This window comes from Nansenia antarctica (assembly GCF_963989245.1).
Source record: "Nansenia antarctica genome assembly, chromosome: 1".
Taxonomy (NCBI): Eukaryota; Metazoa; Chordata; class Actinopteri; order Argentiniformes; family Microstomatidae; genus Nansenia; species Nansenia antarctica.
In genome coordinates this window covers 53,018,442-53,040,941 of record NC_137674.1, presented here as the reverse complement: position 1 = coordinate 53,040,941, position 22,500 = coordinate 53,018,442, and the positions used below count along the sequence as shown (strand labels likewise).

At 49.6% G+C, this 22,500-nt stretch overlaps 1 protein-coding gene across 1 annotated transcript in view; it reads left to right on the top strand.

Moving 5' to 3' along the window:
• The window catches only part of enah (ENAH actin regulator), a 137,556-nt gene that overhangs the window by 57,297 nt on the left and 57,759 nt on the right, over positions 1-22,500 (top strand). Inside the window, exon 2 of the mRNA XM_080543452.1 lies at positions 13,552-13,717. Coding sequence (XP_080399578.1) covers positions 13,552-13,717 — 166 coding nt within the window. The remainder of the gene's footprint in view (positions 1-13,551; positions 13,718-22,500) is intronic.

Sequence of the window (22,500 nt, the reverse complement as noted above, 5' to 3'; positions counted from 1 at the left end):
CCCTCACATCCCTCTTGAGCCCATGCCAGACGAATTTCTCTGACACCAGCCGCGAGGACGGTTTCCTACCAGGGTGAGACAAGCCGTGTATCGCCTCGAAGGCGGGGCGCCTCCAGTTGGCGGGGACCACCGGTCGTGGCTGACCCATGGAGACGTCGCACAGGAGCGTGGCCCCTGCGTCACCGAAAACCACCTCTTCTAGGCGCAGTCCTGTGTCCGACAACTTGAGAGCCTGGACGGCGGGGTCGGCGGCCTGGTCTGCAGCCATGCGCGCGTAGTCCAAACCCAGTTGGACCGCACCAACCACCGCCCTGGAGAGACAATCCGCGACCTGGTTGGACTTCCCAGCAACGTGCTGGATGTCTGTGGTGAACTCGGATATGTAGGCGAGCTGGCGCTGTTGGCGGTCGGACCACGGCTCCGCCACCTTGGACATGGCGTGCGTGAGTGGCTTGTGGTCCACGTAGGCCGTAAACTCGCGGCCCTCCAGTAAAAAACGGAAGTGTCTGACAGCAAGCCACAGCCCGAGGAGCTCCCTGTCGAATGTGCTGTACCTTTGCTCTCTGGGAGACAGCTGGCGGCTGAAGAATGCAAGAGGCTGCCAGGCGTCCCCAACCCACTGTTCGTACACCGCTCCCACAGCAAAGTCAGAGGCGTCCGTGGTGAGAGCAGTGGGTGCCGAGGGCGAGGGGTGGGCCAACATGGCAGCGCGGGCCAGGGCCGCCTTGGTGTCCTGAAAGGCTTTGACACGCTCCGCCGTCCAGTCCACCGGCTGCTTCAGAGTCTTGCCCTTCTGGGCATCGTACAGAGGCCGCAGGATGTGAGCTATGTGGTGGAGGAAGCGATAGTAGAAGGTTACCATCCCGATGAACCCCTTGAGCTCGCTGATTGTGCTGGGGCGCGGGAAAGCAGCGACAGCTTCCACCTTCGAGGGGAGGGGGGTCACCCCCTCTGCGGAGACCCGGTGCCCGAGAAAGTCGATGGTGTTCCGTCCGAACTCACACTTCGCCGGATTGACAATCAGCCCATGTTGGCTGAGCCGTGTGAAAAGGGCCCGGAGGTGGGACAGGTGCTCCTCCTCCGTGGTGCTTGCGACGAGGATGTCATCCAAGTAGACGAAGAGGAATGGTAGGTCCCGGAGCACCGAGTGCATGAGGCGTTGGAAGGTCTGCGCCGCGTTCTTCAGGCCGAACGGCATCCGCAGAAACTCGAAGAGTCCAAATGGCGTGATTACGGCCGTCTTAGGGACATCCTCGGGGTGCACCGGCACCTGATGGTACCCCCGTACCAGGTCCACTTTGGAGAAGAAGCGTTTGCCTGCCAGGTTCGCTGAAAAGTCCTGGACATGTGGGACCGGGTAGCGGTCAGGCTTGGACGCGTCGTTGAGGCGGCGGTAGTCCCCACATGGGCGCCACCCGCCGTCTGACTTAGGGACGATGTGCAGGGGAGACGCCCAGGGGCTGCTCGAGCGCCGAACGATGCCCACCTGCTCCATATGCGCAAACTCCGCCCTGGCGATGGCCAGCTTCTCCGGGTTGAGGCGCCTGGCCCTGGCGTGGAGGGGAGGCCCCTCGGTCTCGATGTGGTGCTCCACTCCGTGTTTCACCGTGGGCGCGGAGAAGGTGGGCTTGGTAAGGTCGGGGAATTCGGCGAGCAGCCGAAGGTACTGGTCACTTTCGGCGAGCGTATTGGACCACCCGCTGTAGACCGCCTCCCCCTGCGTACAGGCGAAGGAAGCGAAAGTCTGTGAGTTGACCAGGCGCCTGTTCCCCACGTCCACCAACAGGTTGTGGGCGCACAGAAAATCCGCACCAAGGAGGAGAAATGTGACAGCCGCTATGACAAAATCCCACGAAAAGCATTGTCCTCCGAAGCACACGTCCACCGCCCTAGTGCCATAAGAGCAGATAGGTGTGCCGTCCGCGCCTGCCAACTGCGGACCACGCTCCTCCTTCGCCACATCCGATCTCTCTGCCGGAATGATGCTCCACTGGGCACCTGTGTCACAAAGAAAACTGCGACCAGAGGCGGTGTCTTGTATGAAGAGCAGCCTGTTGGTGACGCCAGCGCTCAGGGCCACTACTGAGTGCCGGCCCCGCCGTTTCCCGTCGGTCCGAAGGTGCAGGGTGAGCGGCACCGTTTGGCCTTGGCGCCAAAAGTGGCGTGGTAGAAACAATGGCCCGCAGCGTTACCCTGCTGGCCAGAAGGTCTGGCGTCATCCTTCGCTCTCCTGCGACGGTCGGGTGGCGGGGCGGCCGCGGGAGCGAGCAGGTCGGGGGACCGTTGAGGCATGGCCAAGACGAACCGGTCCGCCTCCCTGGCCAGGGCGCGGGGCTCCATGATGGCGGTGTTGGCCAGCGCCATCCTAACTTGAGCTGGCAATGTGCGCATGAACAGCTCTGTGAAGAGGATCATGGGGTCTTCTGTACCGAGCAGGTTTAGCATCCTCTCCATGCGCGCAGAAGGCCTCTCGTCACCCAAGTCCGACATGGCAAATAGGCGACGCACCCTCTCCGCAGTGGACAGTTCAAATGTCTCTAGAAGCAGGGCCTTGAGGCGCTCATATTTGTTCGTCGTCGGGGGAGCAGACAAAAAACCTACCACTCGAGCTGCGGTGGAGCTGCCCAACATTGCCACAGCATGGTTGTACCGGTCGTCGTCGTCATCGATGTCACTTTTGTTAAAATGTGCCTCTACAATAGCAAACCATGCAGCAGGCGTTGAGTCCCAGAACTCTGGTAGCTTGAGAGTGGGAGTGTGCGCACCACGCGTTACCCTGACAGGGGATGGTGATGGCTGCCGCTGGTTTGAACGTCTTCCTCGCCCGGACATTTTGCAGGATTGTAATGTTCGCTCGCTGGTTTTTGTACACAATCACGTTAACAAAAATCCACGTCGGGGTCACCAGTGTAGTGCCGGAGGAAAAAGGAAAGACGTAGGCAACGTAATGATAACTGTTTAATCAAAATAACAACTTGTACACTCCGTACAGGACCAGGAAATCGATCACCAAAACTCTTGTATCTAAACAGGAAGTTGCAACGTTAATAATCCTCCCCTCTGCCCCTAGTGCCAGAACTGGTTCCCTCCCACTACACAACCAACAGTAAGAGGAGAACATGAACCCATAATGTAGTCACTACAGTCATTTCTATAAGTCTCGCTGGTTGGGAAGGCATTTCGTTTAGCTCGGGAGTATGACAATGGGAAGAACATAACTGTTTATTGAGAAACAATTGATAGGCAGTCTGGGATACGTATATAAAGAAATACCACAATGTCTAGATGTATAACATTTTATTGAACAGTAACAGTGCAAGCATGTAGGCTACGGGGAACAGGGATTTTGGTCAGTAGGTCCTTTGTACAGAGGGCGTTTCTCTCCGACAACGCGTTCCCAGGTACCATGGAAGTCATAGGTAGTCCAGCACACTGACAGAGAGACAGACAGACAGACAGACAGACAGACAGACAGACAGACAGTCAGCTTACTTCTACCCTTTTGAGTGGAATTACTCCTTTAATTAGCTGTTAGCCATCTCAAAGCCCCCTGAGCTGCTCGTCAACACTGAGAATAGACCACATTATAGAAACCAAAACACCGTTTTTTAAATCCACAGGGAATAACCGAGAGTGTAAGGAAAGGCACACCCAGCGCTGTCAGTGGTGGGGAGACTTGAAGTGGCTTTGCTTGATTTCCATCACAGATTCAAGGATTGAAACACTGATGAAAATAGGGAGTAATAGTGATGGGATTATTTTAGATTATTTTAGATTAGATTAGATTAGATTAGGTGAGATTCAACTTTATTGTCATTGCAGAGTACAAGTACCAGACAACAAAATGCAGTTTAGCATCTAACCAGAAGTGCAAATAGTGATATAAAAACAAACACTTAACTTTCGGGGAAACTGCTAAAATAAAATAAATTAAATAAATTTAAAAAGAAAGCGACTATTAGCACCGCCGAATGACAACAAACGTATGAGTAATGAGTAAAACAATGTCACTTTTATAGTATGTTGTTTAACTTGCCGTTCGGTCGCCATGGCTCTGGTGTGTGTAGCAGCTTCAGCTAGCTGGCTGGAAACTTCTAGGGGTGCGTTCGTAAACACGCTCTGAGAGCGCCGGAGCGCACGCTGGCTTCGATGTCACAGAGCGACCGAGTCGTTCGATTGGACGAGAGGCGTTCCGCGAGTGCTGATCGGATTTCCAGAGCGTGTTTACGAACGCACCCAGCCAGCTTTAGCGAATTGTATTCAAAGGGAATTATTTTCACCGGACAATATGTCCGACGACTTTTCAGTTTGTCGGACTTCACCAAATTTTACCGGACAAAGACCGGTAATTGCCGGTTAACGGAAACCCAGACACACACACACACACACATATACACACACACTGCTTGTCATTCAGGGACCGGCCATGGCCCTCAAGACAAATGCCGCCACTTCAAAAGAACAACCAATTCATGAAATTCCAGTTTTTTACTGTTCAGTATTCATGGGATGTTTTTCGTTACATAATTCAGCGTGTTCAGAAGCACATAGTGGATCCATGACATTCAGTCTTGCCTGGGCCTGACGAGGCGGACAGTACTAACCAAACCACAGAACACAGGGTAGGGTGAAAGGACAAGGTGTTCTAGGTCATTTGGCATGAGTGTGCTAAGCTATAGCCTGAGCGTGAATATGCTAGCTTTAGCCAGAGGATGGTAGCTTTAGCCAATGCTAGCTTTAGCTAGAGTAAGCTAGCTGTAGCATGTGTATTCTAGATTAAGCCTTGATACTGGATCTGTGCGTGTTTCTCAGTGAGGGTGGGGGTGGGGGGGAGGGGGGGGGTTCTGGTTCTATTTCTAGCTTGGTTGAACACCTACACCCCCACGTCCAAACAGTCCCTGAGAACTAGCAGTCTTCTGGCAGAGCCATCACTGAGCATTTAGAAATGGCACACACACACACACACACTCTCCCACAAACCCAACTAATCGAAGACAACGGGCCTATCCCTCCAATCTGATTTCTCACACCTTCTCTTTCTGCTCTGAATGTAGCTGAGTAGAAACATCTAGAGAGTTGGCTGTGTAAAGGCTGTGTAGCCTGCAGGGAGATTGGGGAGAAAGTCTTGAAAGAGTGAAGTATTTAAAGTGTGTATGTGTGTGTGTGTGTGTTTGTTTGTGTGTGTGTGTGTGTGTGTGTGTGACTGTGAGCAGTGCTGAGCAAACAATGACACGTAACAATCTATGCTCCGGTGAAGGAACAGCTGGAGTCTGCCTCTCCCTTTCTCCTATTCTTGCCACTTGGCCGGACTGTGTGTGTGTGTGTGTGTGTGTGTGTGTGTGTGTGTGTGTGTGTCTGTGTCTGTGTCTGTGTGTCTGTGCGCACACCCCAGTCCCTCAGCCCCTCTATAGGTCTATGGCTGCCTATGGGCTTCCCCCTCCTCTCTCTACTCCACTCCTCTCCCCTCTTCCCTCCTCTCAGCTCCCCTCCTCTCTCTTCCCCCTCCCCTCTCCACTCCCCTCCTCTCAGCTAACCTCCTCTCTCCCCTCCTCCTCTCTCCCCTCCTCTCTCCCCTCCTCTCTCCCCACCCTCTCCCTTTGCTCCACTCTCTCCCTAATTCCTTCCAGATGGACTGGAAACATGCATATGTGTGTGCCTTTTTACCGACCTGTGGTGAACATCCAATCACACGCCAGACAGAATGCTGAGCGGACAAATCAATATCGCATGCCTACTGAAATCCCCTCGGAGCCGGTCGTTCTCATTAGGCCCATCCAGGTGAATTATCGCTTAATTCTGAATTAAACTCCCCCATCCTATCTCATCAGCAGCTTGTAATTGGCGATTTGGCCTGGTAATACGGACACCTATTTTTTCTTCTTCTGTTTTCCCTAATCTGTAACACAAACAATTAGGCTCTGTTTCAGGACCCCATAACTGCTGTTTTACCTCTGTTTCCTTTACTTTCGAATTCCCCGGGTGTGGTGAGGTACTTAGTGTGTGGTACTTAGTGTGTGGTACTTAAGTGTGTTCCCCGGGTGTGGTGAGGTACTACCACCGCTTAGCTGACCGGTCTTAGTTAGCGGTTAGCAACTAGAGGAGATGTAAATCTTAATTCTTCCTTCTTGTAGCATTGTAATTGCCAATGGCCCCTGGCCCTAGCATAGATTACGTTTTCTTACAACGACTGATGGATATATTTATATACATATTTATATATAGATGTATATATCACCAGCTTCAGCCCCATGTCTTCCAGTGTCATACGCCCCAGCTTCAGCCCAACTACATGACGATGTGGTCCCCAGCTTCCTCTTTGAGTCAGAGCATCCCACTCGATCCCATTGGCCCAGGCCTTGGAAATACCCTTCTCTTCTCTCCTCTCCTCTTCTCCTCCTCTCTCTCTCCTCTCCTCTCTTTAGAGACCTCAGAGCTAGGTCAAACGCCGGAAACCAAACATGTTCAAAACAAGGGGTTTCTGTGGAAATGTCCTTTGTATTTGTGTTCCATTTCATGTTTTCGTTGTTTTGTTTTGTTTAGGTTGACGAGGTCCGGTCCTCTTGGAAACGGAACAGTATGCCCAGACTCTTGCGTGGAGTGGTAACTGTAACTGTTAGCTCAACCCCCCCTCTTATTAAAGCCTACAATAGCCATGGCATTGTAACTGTGGAGAGAGACTGTGGCCAACATTCCTGCTGGTTAAGCCCCAGCCTTAGTATGCTAGACAGTACTCAGTTTGGGGAATCAGGCTGTGGTTCCCTGGTTGTGTGGAAAATTCAAAAACCACAGATACCAAACACCAAAGACTGTGTGTGTGTGTGTGTGTGTGTGTGTGTGTGTGTGTGTGTGTGTGTGTGTGTGTGTGTGTCTCTGTGTGTGTGTGTGTGTGTGTCTCTCTGTGTGTGTCTCTCTCTCTCTCAGTGTGTGTGTGCGCGTGTGTGTGTGTGTGCGCGCATGTGCATGTGAGGGACACACAGAGAAAGTACTGTAAGGGAGGGAAGCGTTGTTGTGTGTCTTTGAAGGCTGACTGAAGCGTCTTACTGTGTGTGTATGAGTGTATGAGTCTAATGACCTTTTTTTTCTGGTGTTTATTTGTACATGTTTTTGACAAATCTCCACATGGGTTCCTGTCTCCCTGCTGTGTTTGGCAGAAAGCAATAATTAAATGTGCTTTTAGCTCTACTGTGATGTCTCAAACCTCACTGCTAGCTAAGGCCTTCACAGTGAATGCCTTTTCAGTCAACGCCTTCACAGTCACTGCTTTGCCTTCACAGTCACTGCAGCTTACTTTTAAAAAAGTAAGAGGGATCCACACATTGATGACCATTTTAGCAATGGTTTGAGCATTGTCATAATATTCTATACCCAAGGCCCAGTATTTCCAAACTTTTTAATCAGAATGATGCAGATTATAGTTTTCTATCCAGGCTCAGATCGAGATGATGTTGATTTCCCCTCAGGCAGCTCGATCATGCTGATCCAGATTAAACGTTTTTGAAAAATACTGGGGCCAGGCCTCTCTTGTTTCATTTGAGCTTTTGGATAGATAATTAACGGTTGAATGAAGTTATTTGGGATATGTATTTATGTATCCTTCTTCCCAGGGTTACAGCAGGCTCTGGGTTACATAATCAGCCAAGCCTTGGTGCTTTTTGTACTCCCCCGGTGCACTACCCCCCCCCCCCCCCCACACACACACACAAACACCCACCCCAAGCCCCCCAGCACTTTTCACAGTTCTGTTAGTTATGGCATCTCCATTGCCTCTGCCTCGCTCACACACACACACACACACACACACACACACACACACACACACACACACACACACACACACACACACACACACACATACACACACTGTGCTCTTTGATGTTATATTTGTGCATAGAGACATTAACATTAATGAAGGGATAGAAATAACCCTGCATTCATACTCCGACTCCCATTCTTACTCTGTTGAGCTTGTGTGTGTGTGTGTGTGTGTGTTTTACATTTTTGCACTATACTACACACACTTCAGCCTGAACTGTATGAACTGTTTGATAATTTATCAGGGGGACAGCCCGTTGTTGAGTGCTTCACACTGCCCTGTCCTTCACAGAGGCTGGAGTGGTCCTATATCAAACCTCTTCACTGTAACCTAGGTTTGAGGAGGGGTTGAACGTGACCAGGACAGAGAGGAGAGGATGAGGACGGTTTGAACAGGACTGTCTGTCTACTGTACTTAACCTGGAAGGTTATGTCTACTGTACTTAACCTGGAAGGTTCTCTTCCTTCCGACACTATGGAGTGTCCCTTTAACTTTGTTTTACTTTCACGCTAGCATGACTCTCTCTCTCTCTGTGTTATGGCAACAGTAAACTATGCTGTGCACACACACACACACACACACACACACACACACACACACACACACACACACACACACACAGCCGAAGCTGACTCTCCAGTTTCAGGGATGTTAAGCAACAGTGAAAGACTAATGAAGGTCTGATCTTTATGTGGGTTACAGGCAGCCCTCCAGTCACCACTACCAATGATGCTCACGTCAACTTCAGAGTGTTCTAGAAGGAGGAGTGTTCGAGAAGGCATGTTGTTCCCTCTAGAACACTTGGGGTTAGTCCCAATAGCCTAAAGGGACTTCGTCTCCTTCATTCACAGTTCCCACTGATCTGAAACAAAGTGGACAGGTGACAGCCGATGTCGTCCCACAGGGACTTCCACCTTCCGCCATGTTGCTTTCACCTATCCTATCTTCTCAGATCAGTGTCCATGAAGGAGAGGAGAGGAGAGGATAGGAGAGGGGGAGATGAACCCGCTCTAGACTACTGAGATGTACTCTTCTGGGGTCTGGGGTTAGACGGTTGCATTCTTGAGGGCCTGAACCCCGTGCGGATGGAAAGTGGTGGCGGACCGGGGCCAAGGCTCGGGGGTTGTACTTTCAATGGTCTCCCCTGCGGTTTCCTGGACCACTTCATTGCAACCCTGCAAGTCCAGTATGTGAAACTAGAGAGGCTGGTGGAAGTCAGAGACAAGGGGCCCTGTTGTATAGAGCCCTGCTCTATAGCAGAGAATGTTACATTACTGAGCAGAACTTCATGAAGAAGCCCATGAATAAATTACTGAGTGTTTCTTAATTCCCCCCACTGCATCGTGCTACAGTGTTGTTCATGGTTGACATGGAAGAGGAAGAGAATGTTTTTTATGTGTGCGAATTTGACCATATCAAAGTGGAACCAAACTGTTTCACTTCATACAATATACTGTACTTTCATGTCTTATGGTGGAAGACGGTTGGTAGGGATCCACTGGGGTGCAGAACCTCCATTGTGTGTAAAACAGGAGAACGTCCCAGTGACGCTGATCGCTGGAGCGTCTCCTCTGGTCATAGGGGAGCTTATTAGCAAAGGTGTGTTCTAATGGTGTGTGTGTGTGTGTGTGTGTGTGTGTGTGAGCGTCTCTAGTGGGATAAGTAGAGCCCGGTCTCTTGGCAGGTTATTAACGCTCCTTTTACAGAATCAGCAAACGTATGTGTGTGTACTGTAGGTGTATGTGTACGTGTACTGTGTAGGTGTACATGTACTGTGTGTGTGTAATGTAGGTGCGTGTGCGCGCATGTGTTTAAGCTGAGTGTCTCTCGTGGGACGGGCAGACCTGGTCTCATGACAGGTTATTAAGGTTCCTCTCCTCTCCAGGAGCAGCAGACAGAGATGGTTGATTGGCTAAAAGCAATTTTAGTTCTAAAAGTAGTAAAAGGAAATGGAGTGATTTATCTTTGGATGAGAGAGGGTAGATAATCATCTCCCATCTACATTATAACTCCAGAGAGTCATTATTATTGTGTGACACTACTGGTTTTTAGATATTGAAATTGGTGAGAAGGTGAGGGAGAGTCACGTGACCTGCAGAAGAGATGGCTGCTTAGCGCGCTCGCTCCTGCCCTATTTCCCTTATTTCTTTTGAAACTACTCATAGTAAACTTTTATTTAATAATTCTGATACAGTAAATGTTATTTAACAACTGATAGCTTAAAATGCCGCACACAAGAAAGTCCAAGCCATCCTCTCCTGACCCAGAATCTTCTCAAGACGAAGTGGAGACAAACGAGCTAGCGAACATGCTGAGTAAGGCTATGGAGGACCAACGTCTTTTCATTGAAAACCAATTCTCTGGTATGAACGACAAGATCCATAGTCTTATATCAACATTTATTTGGAAAGGCAAGCGCCCTCGCTTAAAACTATCCACTCTACAGCGCAGCAGACAGGATGGAGGTCTAGCTGTCCCCAATTTTAAAATGTATTTTTGGGCGTATGTGCTGCGCCCTTTATCAACCTGGTTAGATTGTAATGCATCGGTTTCATGGCGAGCGATAGAGGAAAATTTGGCTTCCCCTCACTGCTTACAGGACTTAGTGTACTCAGGTCTATCTACTAAACAATCCAAATCTAAGCTGGGCCCTATAATGTCCTCTCTTTTATCAGTATGGCTGGCTGTCGAGAAGGCAACTCACTCTCAGTTAAAGTGGCACACCCATACTCCTATCTTCCACAATTTCGCTCTTCTAACCGGAAAAGTTCCCTTTTCATATCCCCAATGGAGTGATAAAGGTATACATGTTCTTTCTGACATTTCTAATGATGAGGGTCTTAGAATGTTTAATGATCTGCGTATGACCTACAATTTAGCAGGGTTCTCATTTTTTCTTTACCTGCAACTTAGATCTTCCATGCGTGCATATGGTGTTCCCTGGGGACAATCTCTATATACCCATGAGCTTCACACGATGTTAGATGTGGGAGTACAGACAAGGGGTTTAGTCTCTAAATGATACACTCATTTACTAGAAGCTTCCTTGCTGTTCACCAGGTATGGGAGAGAGACCTTGATTTTTCTGATGGGGATATTGATTGGATGACTGTTTGGGACAATCTGGATATCACATCTAAAAATCATAATCATAAGCTTATTCACTTTAACTTCTTACACAGGTTATACCTCACTCCGAGAAGACGCCACCTCATGAAAATCATACCCTCCTCAATTTGTGATCTGTGTTCACTCGGTCATGTGGGCTCTAATCTCATGTGTTTATAGTGTGTGTGTGTGTGGGGGGGGGGGTGTAAGATAAGGGGAAAAAAAATAAATCAGGACAGACACTTATTTTGTTTGGTGTAATAATGTGAGTTTTTCATGTGTACTGTTTTGCAATAAATAATTGATTACAATATAAGTAGTGTAACTCAGCCAGGCACTGTGGATATAGCAGTGTGAGCAGCTGTCATTACCTTTTGATGACCTTGTACAGTCTATAAGAGCGTAGCTGATATTATTATCAGAATGTGTGTGTGTGTGTGTATGTGTGCGCGTGCATGTGGGTGTGTGTGTGTGCGTGTGTGTACTATAAATGTGTGTGTACATCTACTTTATCTGTGTATGTGTGTACTGTAGGTGGGTGTGTGTGTGTGTGTGTGTGTGTGTCACCTCCCTACTGGGCTTAGCACACTAGGCTGGCTGTAAGCTTCTCATTCTGTTGTTGTTCTCCTGAAACAGATGAAACCAGGACCCTGACGGCAGGCCTGACTGGAGATCAATAATCATGTCATGACCCGCTGGTTTCATCAAGAAACTCCAGCTAGATGAGATGGAGCTGGTTTAATCAGGAAACTCCATCTTAGGCCTAGTCCACACATGGTTCCCCCCCCCCCCCCAAAAAAAATCCCATTCACACAAGCACCGTTCTAGAAAATGTCTCCGTCCACAAGAGAACGCAAAAGAACGGTTTAAAGCACTAACAAAAGCATGCCAGGCCAGTAGGTGGCAATAAAACGTTATGTCAAACACCACAGGAACATAGGAGCCACATATGAACCACACATATGAACCACATATGAACACATATGAACCACAGATACATACGAGGAACATGCGCATTGATGGGCTTCTTCTCCAGAGGGGAATAAATTGTTGGCGCATACTCTCTGACTTCACAAGCCCAAAACTTGCATAGCTTTTTTTATGTTAAAAAAAATAATACCCATGTGCGTGCGCAAACAGGGCCTTAGATAAGACGGAGCTGGTTTCGTCAGGGAACTCCAGCTGAGATGAGATCATGGAGCTGGTTTCATCAGAGTTAGAGGAGAGCTGTGAGTGCGGACATGTTTCAAACTTCTCTCAGAGAACAAAAGAGGACCAGGACTTTTCCTTTTGTGTTTGTTTGGGTGAACTCTGCCTTCTGTCTCTCTACCTCTCTGAGAAGTCTACAGTAGTAGCTACCTCTCTGGGTAGTCTACAGAGACATGGTTTTGTGTGTGTGTGTGTGTGTGTGTGTTCTCTGCTCTTTCCTCTCCTCTCCCTCCCTTCCTCTCCTTGCAGAGCACACCCCTCTTTCCTTTCATCCCTCTCTCCTCTCACCCCTCTCTCTTCTCTCCTCTTTCCTATCACCCCTCTCTCCTCACCCCTCTCTCCTTTCACCCCTCTCTCCCCTCTCTTCTCTCACCCCTCTCTCCTCTCACCCCTCTCTCCTCTCTTTTCTCTCCTCTCACCCCTCTCTCTTCTCTCCTCTCTCCTCTCTCCTCTCACCCCTCTCTCCTCTCACCCCTCTCTCCTCTCTTTTCTCTCCTCTCACCCCTCTCTCTTCTCTCCTCTCTCCTCTCTCCTCTCACCCCTCTCTCCTTTCACCCCTCTCTCCTCTCTCCCCTCTCTTCTCTCACCCCTCTCTCCTCTCACCCCTCTCTCTTCTCTCCTCTCACCCCTCTCTCCTCTCACCCCTCTCTCCTCTCTTTTCTCTCCTCTCTCCTCTCACCCCTCTCTCCTCTCACCCCTCCTCGGTCCTTAGGCTCTCCCCTCTCTCCATCCCCTGGGTTAGCTTTCTCCTTTGATATCTCTCCTTCTCCTTCTCCTTCTCCTGAGCCTCTGCCTTCTCATCATGTTTTTCTCTCTCTATATCTGACTATCTCTGTCTTCCCTTCCTCCTCAGGCTCCCTCCTCTGCTCACACACCCCTTCTATCTTTTCCATGTCCTTCCTCTTGGTGGTTCCTTACCTCTCTCTCTCCCCTCTTCCTCTCCCCCCCCTCTCTCTCTCCCTCTCCCCCCCCCTCCCTCCTCTCTGGTGTGGTAGGGTTAGTGGGATGGCAGTTGGCAGAAGGTGAATGGTGAATAATGGATGGTACAGGCAGGTCTGTGGCCTACTTGTTTTGTTCAGTCGACAGGTGACAGTTGCTGGGGATCAACCTGCTCACCTGTCACTGTCAGCACTCATGGGTACCACCACAGGCTCGGGGAGGGAGGAGGAGGAGGAGGAAGGGGGGGGGGGGGAGATGGGAGGAGTGAAAAGAAATGTATAGGAGGAAAAGACACCAATAGAATATGGTTTCCTCTTTACTGGGCAGGTTTTGCTGGTAGACTGTCCACTGTCTCTGTGTGCTGTTTATTAATCTCTCTCTCTCTCCCTCTCTCTCCCTTCTCTCTCCCCCCTCCCCTCTCTCTACCCCCCCTCCCCTCTCTACCCCCCCCCCCCCCCCTCCCCTCTCTCTACCCCCTACAGTGAGCAGAGTATATGCCAGGCGCGGGCAGCTGTCATGGTGTATGACGATGGCAACAAAAAGTGGGTGCCCGCCGGGGGCTCCACGGGCTTCAGCAGGGTCCACATATACCACCACACGGGGAACAATGCCTTCAGGGTGGTGGGCCGCAAGATACAAGACCATCAGGTGAGGGAGGTGGGGGACCACGGGAGGAGATAGATACATAGATAGAGATAGATACATAGGTAGATAGGTACTTTATTGATCCCCGAGGGGAAATTCAGGCATTACAGCACCTCAGACCACATAAAAAGAAGAAGTGACAATTGAATAATAGGCTAATAATAGGCTAAAATAAAATAGATACAAATACAAAATAAAGGTAGATGATCGAACAGCATTTGAGACAAACCCAGGACTTTGGAGGGGGCAGTCGACACAGAGGGGTCTGGAACACATAGCTGACTGGCTGACTCCTGAGAAGGCTAGACAATAATAATAATAATTAATAATAATAATAATAATAAAGCGCTTCTTTGAAGAGTGTCTCTTATACAATGTCATCGCACCATAATTTCTCTACTAACAACATTGCATAAAGATGGTACATATTGTAGTAGCTACAGAATTGTAGCTAGTTGTATGTGGTTATTTCCCCAGCAGAATAAGTCTGCTCTGTGGCTGTCTCTGTAGAGGAATAGAAATTAACTTACTCCCTAACCACTGTTCCTGGGTCAGATATCATGCGCTCACCTAATGATGAAGGTTAGGATTGCGGCTAGGGTAATCTGATCTGAGATCTGTGTGGTCACCTTCTGTCTGGAAGCTGGCGTTCCATCTTGCCTGTGTCTCTGCCTGTGTGTCCGGAATGATCCGGCTCTGTAATAGGAAACGGATTGGAGGAGTTAGCTGGTCACTTGCTAGCTAAGTCTACAGGCCAGGACAACATTAATGGGAAACAGATTAGTTGAGATTCGCTTGTTAGCTGGTCATTTGCTACCTGGTCATTTGATAGCTGGACATTCACTAGCTGGTCATTTGATAGCTGGACATTTGATATCTGGACATTTGATATCTGGTCATTCACTAGCTGGTCATTTGATAGCTGGTCATTCACTAGCTGGTCATTTGATAGCTGGTCATTCACTACCTGGTCATTCACTACCTGGACATTCACTAGCTGCTCATTTACTAGCTGGACATTCGCTAGCTGCTCATTCACTAACTGGTTATTTGATAGCTGGGCATTTAATAGCTGGACATTCACTACCTGGTCATTCACTAGCTGGTTATTTGATAGCTGGTCATTTGATAGCTGGACATTCACAAGCTGGTCATTCACTAGCTGGACATTCACTAGCTGGTCATTTGATGGCTGGTCATTCACTTGTTGGTCATTTGAAAGCTGGTTATTACTTGGTCATTTACATCTTTGACATTTAGCAGACGCCTTTATCCAAAGTGACTTCCAACAAGTACATTTGTCTAAGTATGTGAATTGTCTAAGTATGTGAATCATGGGGTCTGAATCATCAGTCATGATAAGAAAAACAAATCTATGCTAGGACCAGGGGCCATTGGCAGTCACAATGCTAACAGTAGAGTCTATGCTAGGACCAGGGGCCATTGGCAGTCACAATGCTAACAGTAGAGTCTATGCTAGGACCAGGGGCCATTGGCAGTCACAATGCTAACAGTAGAGAGACTGTAGTTGGTATTTGTTAGCTGTTCATTCGCTTGCTGGACTGTCATCGTCACGGCTACAGGCCAGGACAGGACGGGAGGTCCTCCCAAAACATCAATCTTCATGTCCCTCCGTGTCTTCCAAGATTATAGCCTTCAGTTATCCTGTGTGTCCCCATGGAGACAATAAAAAAACAACCACCATGTTGATTCATAGCAGAGATTAGGGACTTGGGAATGTATCAGACTTTCCCTACATCATACAACGGGTCTCCCCTGGCCAGGCAGAGCAAGTCATCCACATCTGTGTTTAATGAAGGGAGCATTTTTGCCAAAATTATGAGGATGGTCTGTTTTCAGGGAAAAGAGAGACGTTTTTAAAGAAACAGGACACCAGGTGCTGAGTCGTTACCATGGTTTTCCCAGTCACTTCTCTGATTGGTGGATTAGAGGTGTACTGATTGTTAGGTTTGGTGTGTGTGTGTGTGTGTGTTTTCTTCCTTTACACACTGCAGCTGACCCGGGCCTGAACTTACCCCATGGGTTTTTAACTGAATTTCTTTTCTAACTCCCAATGCCTCTAAATTCACTCATGTCAGCAAATCCTGACAAACTCTTGTTTTCTCTCTATCTCTCCCCCACCCCCTCTCTCTCTCTTTCTCTCTCTCTCTCTTTCTCCCTCCTTCCCTCCCTCCCTCTCTCTCTCTCCTTCTCCCTCTTCCTCTCCTCCTCTCTCTCGCCCTCTCTCTCTCTCTCTCTCTCTCTCTCTCTCTCTCTCTCTCTCTCTCTCTCTCTCTCTCTCTCTCTCTCTCTCTCTCTCTCTCTCTCTCTCCCTCTCTGCGGCCTGCTATTCTCATTAGGGGCGAGTTAAAGTGTAGCGACACTACAGCACCTCAACACACTCTTCTCTGAAATAGACTCCAGAGGAGTCATGATGGGTTCAGATGGGTTCATATCGGTTAAAATAGGTTCAGATGGAGAGTTGTACAATCAGCAGAGTTATATCATATTAATAACTAATACTACTAATAATAATATTCCTTGGATAGTGAGCTGTACAGTATACAGTGTAGTGTTACAGGCAGCCTGGCTATGGCCTGACCAGATGGTCAGCCTGGGTTGGATGGTTCTGGGGTTGACTGGTTCTGGGGCTGACTGGTTCTGGGCTGGCTGGGTCTGGGCTGGCTGGGTCTGGGGCTGGCTGGGTCTGGGGCTGGCTGGGTCTGGGGCTGGCTGGGTCTGGGGCTGGCTGGTGCTGGGCTGGCTGGGCCTGGGGCTGACTGGTTCTGGGGCTGGCTGGGTCTGGGCTGGCTGGGGCTGGGTCTGGCTGGTTCTGGGGCTGGCTGGGTCTGGGCTGGCTGGGTCTGGGGCTGGCTGGTTCTGGGGCTGGCTGGGTCTGGGCTGACTGGTGCTGGGCTGGCTGGGCCTGGGGCTGACTGGTTCTGGGGCTGGCTGGGTCTGGGCTGGCTGGGTCTGGGCTGGACTGCATGTCCTTAGAGAGCCGACTGTAACTGAGATCTCTCAGCTCTGTCATGGTAGGAGATTGTAGGTGTGTTCAGAGGTGTTTAGTTGCACTGTGCTGTTTGTCAAAATCTGTCTGGTCTGCATTCATGTTGTTGTGTGTGTGTGTGTGTGTGTGTGTGTGTGTGTGTGTGTGTGTGTGTGTGTGTGTGTGTGTGTGTGTGTGTGGGGGGGGGGGGGGGGTGTGTGTCTGTGTGTGTGTCTGCGCGTGCGCATAGAAGCTGCACGACCAAGCAGCTTCTATGTGCTGCAGTGGTGGCTCAAGTTACAGTGCACTCTTAGAGGAGGCCCAGGGTGAGGGACGGAGGGAGAGAGGGATGGAGGAAGAAGGAAAGAAGGAGGGAAGGATGAGATGGGCGGTGGAGGAGGAGGAAGTCAGAAGAGTGCAGAGTGAGAAGGCACAACGAATTCAGCTTGTTAAGATAACATTAAAGACGGTTACTGGAAGACTTTGTCATTAAATGAAGTTGCCTGTTTCCAAACTCTGAGTAAGACAGTGTTGTTCTGTTGTTGTCCTTGGTAGGTGCATGTTGAGAGGGTGGACTGTGACCAGATATATCGTATTTCCTGGATTCATATTTCCAGATATCATATTCCATATCTCCTGCTGGCAACACTCAAACCCTTAGTGATGTCGATGTGACTCAAAGAGAGAGAGAGAGGTGTGTGTCTGTGTGTGTGTCTGTGTGTGTGTGTGCGTGTGTGTGTGCGTGTGCGTATGTGTTGGCGGTTTGATCCCAGGCTCTTCCTGTCCACATGTCAAGGTGTCCTTGGGCGAGACACTCAACCCCAAAATTGCTCCCAACGAGCGGGCCGGCGCCTTGCATGGTAGCTTGCCGCCATTGGTGTGTGAATGTGTGAATGAGAGGCCAATGTAAAGCGCTTTAGAATAAGGCGCTATAAGTGCAGTCCATTTCTGAGTGCCCGTGCGTGCCAGTGCGTGTGCGTGTGTGTGCCCGTGTGTGTGTGTGTGTGTGTGTGTGTGTGCGCATGCGCCTATGTGGGTGTGTGTACGAGCACATACTGTTTGCATGTGTGTGTGTGCGTGTGTGTGAAACACTCCCTACGTTCCTCCCATAAGTCCGTCAATCCTGGAGGTCCGGAGTCCCTGCTGTGCTCCTCTTAAGAGAACGACCCCAGAGACCCCCACCCCCCACCCCCCACCCCCTCTCGTTAAAGACAACATCAAAGACACACAGCCCAGCCACGTACTGTCCTTGACAGATTGAGTGCAATCGCAATAACGCTGCAGTTTCAACTCATTCATGTTCATGTCGTTTCTTCTTTGACGAACCTTTTAGAACATACTGCTCCTTCCTCCCCAGAAGCAATAAGCCTCAGCCACTTGATCTCATTTGGGCTTTTTTTTCCTGCCTGCCCCCTATTAACTTCCTGGAGGCCTCGGAGAAGGAATGTTGACCTGGGAACCACTCGGTTTATTACTTGGTGTAGAGCGAAGGACCAGAGAGATGGAATTGCGTATATTGGGTTTATTTTAGCGAGGCAATAAAGAGCTACTCTCTTTCTTTCTTTCTCTCTCTCTCTCTCTCTCTCTCATTTTCTCGTTCTCGTTCTCTTGTTCACACTCTCTCAAAGGTACAGGAGTTTGTCTGGCGTGGGATTGAGTTACGGGAGGAGAAGGTGGGTGCTGGGTCACGGAGAGGGCGTTCTCTGTCCAGGCTGACTGGTTCAGAGGCCGACTTGTTCTGAGGCCGGTTCGGGCCTAGTGGGTTTCACTCCATCATGTCTATGGTGGCCTACAGGGAGGGGGTCTTAGCCTTGTGGACCCACACTTCATCATCGTCTATATGAAGGGATTCTTAGCCTAGAAAATAGTGTGTACACACACACACACACGTCATCCATCACCACTTGAAACACACAAACCCAGTCATGGTAACTGTTATTGGGGTCTAGTAACCTATAGTATAGTATCACTAGAGTGGCGGTGTTGTTGTGGTCTCTCTCTCTCTCTTTTCTGAGCACTGCAGCATCACTACGCTCCGGGGCTCTGCAGTGTCTTGTGATGGATGAGGATTGCACAAGGGGCGTGTGTGTGTGTGTGTGTGTGTGTGTGCGTGTTTGTGTGTGCGTGCACTGCGCACATGTGCATGCAAGGTCACAGGAGCTTGTTTACTGTGTGTGTGTGTGTATGCTCCGCTGTGTGTGTGATCCACTGTGTGTGATCCACTGTGTGTGATCCACTGCGTGTGTGTGATCCACTGTGTTTTACACTACATACATAATACGCCTTATTCCAAAATGACTTACAATCGATACATTTGACTATGCAAGTGAATCATCAATTCACCAGTCGTAGCAGGAAGAGTAATCTAGCTCAGGCCAGGGGTCGTCGTGATGGAAGACACTGTGTGTGTGTGTGTGATCCACTGTGTGTGTGTGTCTTTGTAACTGTGTCTCCCTTTGTGTATCCATGAATCCAATTATGGGTGTGGAATTGCGAAACCGCGAGCAATCACCCTACTACACCCTAGCAATTTATTGGACTATTGACTTTCTTATCCACGCTTGGATGAGATGAATACAAAACACCGGGATTGTTATTGAAGGTGCTTATTAATATTCAACTGATAGGGCCACTTTTGAGCACCGGCTTAGCGGAGAGCAAAGCCCATCAGAAATGATAGACTAAACGTCCAGCGTGTTAAACACAGACCTTTTAGACAGAGTTAAGAGGAGGCAGAAGTTGGCCTTTGATCACCGATGTTACCACAGCTTTGCCGTTAGTTTTTTGTTAAAGTTAGGAGTTTGTCGAAGGACAGCTGATCCCAGATCTGTTTGAGTTGTCAGTGTACGTGGCTGGGTGGTCAGTAGAGATTTCTACCTCTATTTACATTTACATTTTAGACATTTAGCAGACGCCTTTATCCAAAGTGACTTACAACAAGTACATTTTTGTCTAAAGTAAGTGAATCATCTATACATCAGTCGTCGTCGGAAAAAAACGAATCTATGCTAGGACCAGGGGCCATTGGCAGTCATGTGTTTTTATTTACAGTATAGAAACTGTACAGGGGGGTAGTGGGGATGGAGAGGTCCCCTTGGTGGTCTTGAATGACAGATAAGGACAGAGCCAGCTGTGTGTGTGTGTGTGTGTGTGTGTGTGTGTGAGTGTGTGAGTGTGTGAGTGTGTGAGTGTGTGAGTGTGTGTGTGTGTGTGTGAGTGTGTGAGTGTGTGAGTGTGCGAGTGTGTTACATCAGAGTGGTGTTTGGCCAGACAGGAGCTGACCGTGGACCAAAACCAAACATATGAATCCCGTCCTGTTAGCCTGGCTCCCCTGGCTGGCATAAAGGCAACACGCGTGTCCCTCCCTGAGCCCTTGGACAACAAACATGCCAGACCAGAGAGAAGATAACACCTGTCCTTTTCCCTGGTCAGAGTGAGAGAACCCCCCCCCCCCCAAAGGCAGTAATAAACACCTATCTTGACTTTCATGGCCCAGGGGATTGTTACAATGAAACTGTAGATATTAGAAATAAAGGGGATGGTTGATGTGATAGGCAGGGGTTTGTTTGATCCGAGCCTAACGTTATCTACTGCAGAAGGAGCCGGCGCCCCAAGCAGACAGTGATTGCATGCAGGAATGAAAACAGCTCATTCAATTCACTCCCTCCCTCCTTTCCTGTGTGTGTCTGTCTGTGTGTGTGTGTGTGTGTGTGTGTGTGTGTGTGTGTGCCTCTCTCCCTGTGTGTGTGTGTGTGTGTGTGTGTGTGTGTGTGTGTGTGTGTGTGTGTGTGTGGTGTGTGTGGTGTGTGTGTGTGTGTGTGCGCGCACGCGTGCGTGCATGGCGCGTGCGTGCATGGCGCGTGCGTAGTGTGTAGGAAGCCGTTTCCCTCCCTGTGTGTTTGTGTGTGTGTGTCTGTATATGCGAGCGCATGTGTTATTAGATCGAGTGCTGTTAGCCTGACAGCGAGCTGCTTCACTGTAGCAGTTGTGTTTGTGACAGAGAGGTGAATTAGCAGTAATGGACGTATATTACCATGAACTACCATCCTCCCTCCTTTTTCCTACCTTGAATGAACCTGGTGAGTCGACATAAAACCAGACGCTTCCTGGGACGGAGCTTAACGGGCGTGGAGCAGCAGAAACAACCCTCTCATGGCTTAGAGAGAGCCTCTTTATCAGAGTGGGGAGGAGGGCACCGTCGAGTGGTGTGAGGACGACCGTTTGACTGCGTTTATCTCTGCTCTGAGTACCTTTCACTGCCACAGTACCTTTTTAAAGAGCCTCCTCTGGACTCCTCGATGGGTCTCTTGGCTGTGTGCTTTCTGCATGGTGTACAGTGTGTCCTGGTCTGTGAGTGATAGTGTGGCAGGGGAGTAGGAGTGATGGCCTAGTAGTGGATAGGGAGTTGGAGTTGGTGATCATGAAGGTCATGAGTTCAAATCCCACCTGGGGAACACCAGAACACTAGTGGTGTTGAGTAAGGCACTAAGTTACTCCGGGGAGACTGTCTCTGTAATCTCTAATTGTAAGTCGCTTTGGATAAAAGTGTCTGCTAAATGGTTAAGAATGTAAACAATGTACAGTGTGTCATTGTCTGTAGCGTTAGTGTGTGTGTGTGTGTGTGTGTGTGTGTGTGTGTGTGAGGGGGGGGGGGGGGGTGTTGGGTACTGTACTACAAGGTTATGTGACCAGCAGCCTGGCTCTTACATCTGACTCAGACCTAGTCAGCACTTTCACCCCCAGAGAGAGGCCTGACAGTGTTGTTCACTCTCACTGTCATTACATTACATAACATTTACATTTTAGACATGTAGGAGACGCCTTTGTCACCTTCTAAGTAGGTGAATCATCTATCCATTAGTCCTAGCAGGAAAAACTCATCTGTGCTCGGGCCACTGCCATTGGCAGTCACAATGCTAGAAGAAGGTCTGTTATAGTCACTGTGTGTGGGTGAGAAATGGCATGAACCCATGGAACAACACTCAACAAGCAACAGTACAACAGTAACGTTCCATAAAGTCCTGTTTCATTGGCAATACAGCAGTATCATAAGTATCATAAGGTTGAATACATTTCTATCAGTGATATCTGTTCTGTCACAGGCTCATAACCCGTATGGTCAGAAACTGTGTGTGGGTTTTGATGCCTGTCTCTGACCCTCACTTTTCTCCCATCTCTTTTTCCTCTCCTCCCTCCCTCTCCCCTCTCTTCCTCTCTCTCCCTCCCTCTCCCCTCTCTTCCTCTCTCTCCCCCCTCTCTTTCTCCTCTCATCCCTCCTCTTTCTCTCTCCCCCCTTCCCTCTCTCTCCCCCTCTCCCCTCTCTCATCCCTCCTCCTTCTCTCTCCCCCCTTCCCTCTCTCTCCCCCTCTCTTTCTCCTCTCCCTCCCTCCTTCTCCCCTCTCTTTCTCCTCCCATCCCTCCTCTGTCTCTCCCCCCCTCCCTCCCTCTCTCTCTCCCCCCCTCCCTCCCTCTCCCTCCCTCCCTCCCTCTCCCTCCCTCTCCCCCCCCCTCCCTCCCTCTCTCTCCCCCCCCCCTCCCTCCCTCTCTCGCCCCCCCCTCCCTCCCTCTCTCTCCCCCCCCCTCCCTCCCTCTCTCTCCCCCCCCTCCCTCCCTCTCTCTCCCCCCCCCTCCCTCCCTCTCTCTCCCCCTCTCCCCTCTCTCATCCCTCCTCTTTCTCTCTCCCCCCCTCTCCCATCTCTTTCTCCTCTCATCTCTCCTCTTTATCTCTCCCTCCCTCTCATCTCTCCTCTTTCTCTCTCCCTCCCTCTCTCCTCTCATTCCTCCTCTTTCTCTCCCC